This window comes from Coregonus clupeaformis, chromosome 1 (genome assembly GCF_020615455.1).
Source record: "Coregonus clupeaformis isolate EN_2021a chromosome 1, ASM2061545v1, whole genome shotgun sequence".
Lineage (NCBI taxonomy): Eukaryota > Metazoa > Chordata > Actinopteri > Salmoniformes > Salmonidae > Coregonus > Coregonus clupeaformis.
Window position 1 is genome coordinate 75,711,360 of NC_059192.1, and position 7,082 is coordinate 75,718,441.

Below are 7,082 nucleotides of genomic sequence, written 5' to 3' on the forward strand. Positions count from 1 at the left end.
CAATGAAATCTTCAGATATGATCTAATCAAATACGTAATGGATTTCCCCCTCCAGAGGATGGTCAACCTCTCCCACTGATTCAGTTCAGACTGTGTGTGACTGTGTACACAGTGTGAGTGACAGATGATGTCACAGTGTTTGTTTGATCAGGAAGGAGACTGGGAGGTGAAGGACAGAGAGTGCATTCACATCGCTGTCTGTTTTCTCTCTCTGTTCTTTCTGTTCTATCTGTTCTCTCTGTTCTCTCTCGCTCTCTTCTTTCTTCCCTCTCTCTCTCTCGCTCTAGAACTTAGAACATAATAAGCCATTCTACAGGGACTCCTGAGACAGCTGTTCAGAGAGCAGATGCTGGAATCCTCATATCCAAAAAGGGACAAAATTCAACAAAGTCATTTTCTTGGTCAGTAAAACAAATTGGCCCCAAGAAATAGCCACTAGTTCTTTCAAAAATATCATTATAGCTTTGAGAAAATATTGTTTTATGTAAAAGAGATGTTGACATGTGCTGTGCAAAGGAGAGAAGAGGGTGAACCGTTCAAAAGGAAAATGTCAATGCTTCAGTCTCTAGACTGTTTGCATACCCACTCTATAGGGAAGATGCCCTCATGTAACAGACCCAAAGGCTTTAGGCTCTATGTTCTACGTGTCCTAGTGTGGGTTAGGTTGAAGCAAATTCACATTACCAAATATGTCACCTATCAACTAGAAAATTGAATTTGTCATACACTATCAATATACAGTATATAATATCCATTCATCATTTGTATTGTATTCCTTCTGTGAATGAGTGAAGTAGGTGTGACTGTAGCTTGCTATATAGAGAAAAACCCAACCTACCAACTGCTGGCTTCTGTAGTCTCAATTGGTATTGACATCCTGGCCTCTCAGCAGTCATATAGCTGTGTAATTACATGGGCTGGAGGGAGCACAACATGTAGCTGGCCATACTGCCAGACCAAGCTGCATCCACCCTGCATCCTCTCATTTCACTGTGTGTAGATCTTTAGAGAGAACCTAGCCTGGTCCCAGATCTGTTTATATGCTCCGTTTAGCCAACTCCTCTGACTGCTGTTGTTGTGCCATACAGAGCAGAAATGAGCCTGGTTCCAGATCTGTTTATGTGCTTCGTTTAGCCAACTCCTCTGACTATGGTTGTTGAGCCATACACAGAAAAAACTAGCCCGGTCCCATCTGTATGTGCCTTCGCCAAGTTCTCTGTGACAATGATAGTCAGAGGAGTTGGCTAAACAAACCACATACAGATCTGGGACCAGGCTAGTTTCTCAACTTCTATGGCATGAGAGTTGGCTGAACGAAGCAAAAACAGATCTGGAACAAGGCTATAGAGAAGCTACCTTCTCCTCTCCTCTGACTTACCGACGCTGGTGATTCTCTGTGAGACCAGGTCCCTGAGGAGGGCATCGATGACTGGGTTGTGTCTGGAGTAGAGCTCATATCGATTAATCCCTATGTGGAAGCGGAGCCAGTTGGGGTAGGAGTCAGCCGCCAGCTCCCCTCCTGTTGGAGTGTACTCCTCCATGTTCCCCTCAGCGTGCCTGGGGGGGAAGAGGGGAGGGAGTAGGAGGGAGAGGTGATCAGTGTTATTACAATGGGGAGGATGACATGATTATGCATTTTGTGTAACCCCTAGACCGCCCTCCTTTTTAGTGTTTCAGCTGTTTTAGTGTTTCATGTGTTAAGAGGTGACATGTTTTGCAAAGTGACTTGAATTTGCAAGAGGGACATTTGATAATATGGTTAGGTAGCCTATAACCCTTTGTGTAATAACACCTTTATTAATGTATAGTAACAAGATTACGTTTGTAATTAACACATCATATCCTTGGTGTATTGTTTGTTTAATTTATGTTCATGTCTTGAGTTGAATTTGAGGAGGCTAATAATCACTTTCAGATTGTGGTGATGGTCTATAAATATCAATATAAAAAAATATGTTACCATTCCTGATTCTCTGTGGCTTTGGGGTCTAATCTGATGTCTGTGTTGACGTTGAATAAGGTGTCCTCGTCGGTCAGAGATGGTAAGGCTCTCTTGAATAACGGGTGGTCAAACAGCGCCAGCAACCTTGAACCCTTGACAGGTACGTTTTTGTTGACCACAGTGTCCTGTATAAACCGTCTATTCTTGTCACCATTTTGCGGAAAATGTTCAGGCCGTTTAAAGGCTTCCGTTTTGTCCCCTGCTTTGGGGGTCTTCTCCAGAGAATGGGAAGAGATGTTAGAGTTTGGCTCATTGCTGAAGTCCTGGAGGATTCTCAGAGTGTGTTTGTTAGGCCAGCCTGACTCCACTCCCGACCTGGCTCGGTGTTTAGCCCAGTTCTGAGGGTCCTTGCTCGGCGTGTGCGAGCAGGAGCAGCCGATGTTGCTGCGCTTCTCCAGCTTTGGTAACAAATCTATCAAGATGTGCATCGAGCAGGCGATTAGAAACACCATGAGAATCAAAACCCGGAATTTACGGAAGAGTAGCATCTTCATAGTCCCCTGTTTGAGCAGTTGTGAATATTTACCGCAAATGATGAACACACATATGAACAGACTCACTACATCACTGATGATGTTTATTACACTGGATGCCAATTTAATGAAATACACGTTGAACACGTAACCATCTTCACTTCTTGCCGTCTTGAGTAGACTAAAGTTTTCAGTGTTCAACTTTTGTATTCCCAACCACATAGAAGTCCAGACAGCAGGCTCCTTTTGTGATTCAGAACGAGAGGATTCTCAGCATGCGCCCAGGTAAAACAGGTCGACTCGGTTCAGACCAAAGGTCGAGTTGGGCAAGCGGCATTATCTCAACTGCTTTCGGCTCTACAACTCCGAGTCCTACCTCAAGGCTTTATGCACAACATAAGGTATAAAGAAAGTGCAAAGGGCCCGAAAGCAGCTCGAAAACGGTAGATAAATTATCCATCAGAGGTGTGTGTTTCCGGGGTCTGCTGGCGCACATCGGTCCAGCTATTGAGCGTGAACTCGTGGATCCGCTGGGCATGGGCAACTCATTGGTCCAGTCCGCAGAGAGCGCTATTTACCAATGTCAAAATATAATTTAAAAAATAAGACTATTTGAGACTCCTCCTTTGCCACGATAAACGGTAAACGAACGTTGAAAGGCGCCGTAGGTTTAAAAAGTGTAGGCTACGTGAATTAGTACACCTATAGCCTACTGCACAGTAAGCGACCCAGGACGAAGTAAATGACAACGTTCACACAACAAATCCCGAATAACGACAGGCAATACAAAACAACCAAAACGAGACAAATCAAACAAATAATTCGGACAGGTGCCGATTCGCTTTCTCTCTCGAAGATGTGCCTTTTGCTCGAGGAAAAAGATAACCACTGTCTTTCCAGTGTGAGATTGAGGGTGGGTGTGTTAAATATGATGATGAAGCGCGTCTAGATCCAGCCTTGCGGTGCGTCACCGTGCACAGATTGGCTGAGTCTCTCCTACAGTCATAGAGAGAGGACGAGGATAGCAACCATCTGAGGCTCAAGTGCCTGGCCTGCATGTGTCTGCGTTGTTGAAAATATTCTCCCTGCATATCCTGGCTGTGCAAGAAGAGGGCGTCTCATCCCAGTGGCGAAAATCCACTGTCGCACAATATTGTATGTATACTATACATTAAATTATTTATGTCTATTTATTAGTGAAGTGCATCTGCTTGCATCACGGAGGCATCCTTATGGAGACATGTCAGTGTCAGTCCAGGGGCTCCATTCAGTCAAATCAGCACTGCATTATCTGTACAGCACACAGGAGGCTAGTGAGGGGAGGACGGCTCATAATAATGGCTGGAATGGAGTAAATGGAATGGTATCAAACATATATGTTTGATACCATTCCATTAATTCAGTTCCAGCCATTACTATGAGCCGTCCTCCCCAATTAAGGTGCCACCAACCTCCTGTGGTACAGCTGCATCATCAACATATATTACTTTTTTTTATGTGGCCAAAAACAACGACAGGAATACCAGGCAGTATGGAAATGTACAGAAACAACAGATGGCTGCAGATAATATTCACATCTTCTGCCTCCACTTCCCAATCAACAGACCAATGGTAGTCTTTATGGCTAATTGGACCGGCAGTAAAGCTACTGAATGGATGGTTAGGGTTAGGATGGTTGGACGATAACTACTGTTTTATCCATGTGTGACCGATCACGTCCATCATGATTACCTTTTGAGATTACATTATAATTACAGTAAAAGCAGCATGGCTTAACAACATGACTGTGGAGACAGACGGACAGTGGGGGCTGCGCCATGCCACACCACAGTGGTATAGGGAGGGTTTTAGACTGTATAGGGATTTACTCATTAAAACAGTACATTAACCATGAGGACTAATTAAGTATCTGTAAAGGCAAGATTAGATGGGAACATAATGATAATTGTCAATCCGGGCACTAAATGGGAATTGTGTGTGTGTGCGTACCTGTCTGTCTGTCTGTCTGTGTGTGTGTGTGTGTGTGTGTGTGTGTGTGTGTGTGTGTGTGTGTGTGTGTGTATGATTGCGATTGTGTGTGTGTGTGTGTACTAAAGTGAGTGAGTGAGAAATTATGGGTTTATTTCAGTCCTACCAAAAGGAGCCTTTCCAGGAAGCAAGTAACAGTCTAGTCACTCACTCGCCTAACACAACAGACCACTACAGTCTTGCCTATTGTGTGAGACAGAGGAGGAGGAACATGGCCCCACTTAATAGATTAGAGATTAGTTCACCAAATTTCTATGTTGGCTTCCTGCAGGGATAACATGGGGTGACACATTGACTTTTGAAGCCAAGAAGAAACTCAATAAAATAGCAAGTAACTAACTCAATTAAAAGATGCTATTACATTAATGAAGAATGAGTTGTCATAGAAATGAATAAAGCTACAGATCTCTATGGGATAATGTTCATAGGACTTATTTGGTGTGTGATGGAATTGATTCAGACTACAGATCTATGATCTTAATTTGATCAGTCTTTTGTTGCTGAGGATTGTCCTGCACAACAGGAAATGCAAACGTGTAGTGTATTAATGGTTTAAAAAGGCTACTAAAGTTTGTAATTTCCACTTTAAAATGTCAGAATTCATTTACCCTAATGAAAAATGTAGCAACCCCTAAAAAAAATGTTTATTCATTATAATCCACATAATAATTGACATTTTCTGTTGCTGCAGGTTTATTTTCCAGCTGTAGCAAACTGGCTCAAATGTAGATCCTACATCTGTACATAGAGACAATGCTTCACTTGTTACCCATCATCCACTATGATCATCTACAATGACCGCTCTAGCTTCCTGTCTCTTGCCTAGGGTGAAATAGCCAGAGCCATATGTCTATTAATGTCAGTCAGGTAGGCATGATGATGACAGCATACACTCAATGGGTTAGTGAACCCCCCCCAATAACTGGGTGCATTGTGCAGTTCATTCAACCTTTCAATATGAATCAAGTCCACCTTTGTATTCTTGGACTATTCTAGCTTCCTCTCCTACCTGAGGAGAATTAGCCAGGGTTGAATGGATGTGTATTGATGTCAGTCAGGTAGGCATGATGATGTTAGCATGCAGTCAATGGATCAGTGACTCTTCACAAACGCCCTGGCCTGAATGATTGACTGCATTGTGCAGTTCATTCATCCTTTCAATATGAATCAAGACCACCTTTGTATTCTTGATATTTTACTGATCATTGCCCTATAAAAATATATTACACAACTCTTGATTATGTGGTGTTACAACACACCATGTCATGTTTCAGAACACCTCAGGATGAATGTTTCAGTACATCTTAAATCTTTTTCATAACCCTCACACCCATGTGTTTCAATACTCCAGCAAAGTTGTTTTGTCTACTTCAAGTTGGTGGAAGCTCAGTTGCCACCAGTTTTAGTGTTAGCACTTCATTTTAACAGTGTGTTGCAATAACATTTGTCACCTGTACCAGTAGCCTAACAGTGAGGGACTGCAGAAGGATACGTCTCTGGATACGGAACGACCTAGGTCATAAATACTGTAAAGGGACATACAGTTCCTTCGGAAAGTATTCAGACCCCTTGACTTGTTGTTACGTTAAAGCCTTATTCTAAAATGGATTAAATAAATAGAAAATACTCAGCGATCTACACACAATACCCCATAATGACAAAGTGAAAACAGGTTTTTAGACATTTTTGCAAACAGAAAAAGCAGAAATACTTTATTTACATAAGTATTCAGACCCTTTGCTATGAGACTCGAAATTGAGCTCAGGTGCTTCCTGTTTCCATTGATCATCCTTGAGATGTTTCTACAACTTGATTGGAGTCCACCTGTGGTCAATTCAATTGATTGGACATGATTTGGAAAGGCACACACCTGTCTATATAAGGTCCCATAGTTGACAGTGCATGTCAGAGCAAAAACCAAGCCATGAGGTCGAAAGAATTGTCCATAGAGCTCCGAGACAGGATTGTGTCGATGCACAGATCTGGGGAAGGGTACCAAAAATGTCTGCAGCATTGAAGGTCCCCAAGAACACAGTGACCTCCATCATTCTTAAATGGAAGAAGTTTGGAACCACCAAGACTCTTCCTAGAGCTGGCCGCCCGGCCAAACTGAGCAATCGGGGGAGAAGGACCTTGATCATGGAGGTGACCAAAAACCCGATGGTCACTCTGACAGAGCTCTAGAAGAACCTTCCAGAAGAACAACCATATCTGCAGCACTCCACCAATCAGGCCTTTATGGTAGAGTGGCCAGATGGAAGCCACTCCTCAGTAAAAGGCACAAGACAGCCCTCTTGGAGTTTGCCAAAAGGCACCTAAAGACTCTCAGACCATGAAAAACAAGATTCTCTGGTCTGATGAAACCAAGATTGAACTCTTTGGCCTGAATGCCAAGCGTCACGTATGGAGGAAACCTGGCATCATCCCTACGGTGAAGCGTGGTGGCAGCATCATGCTGTGGGGATGTTTTTCAGCGGCAGGGACTGGGAGGCTAGTCAGGATCGAGGCAAAGATGAACAGTGCAAAGTACAGCGAGATCCTTGATGAAAACCTGCTCCAGAGTGCTCAGGACCTCAGAC

At 43.3% G+C, this 7,082-nt stretch overlaps 1 protein-coding gene across 1 annotated transcript in view; it reads right to left on the reverse strand.

Annotated features, from left to right (window-relative positions):
• LOC121577058 (extracellular serine/threonine protein kinase FAM20C-like) overlaps positions 1–3,382 on the reverse strand; it is a 123,493-nt gene extending 120,111 nt beyond the window's left edge. Inside the window, exons 1-2 of the mRNA XM_041890788.2 lie at positions 1,961–3,382; positions 1,379–1,557 (exon numbers count right to left, since the gene is read on the reverse strand). Of these exons, the coding sequence (XP_041746722.1) occupies positions 1,379–1,557; positions 1,961–2,697 (916 nt within the window). The 5' untranslated portion in view covers positions 2,698–3,382. The remainder of the gene's footprint in view (positions 1–1,378; positions 1,558–1,960) is intronic.
• Positions 3,383–7,082: the final 3,700 nt, after the last annotated feature.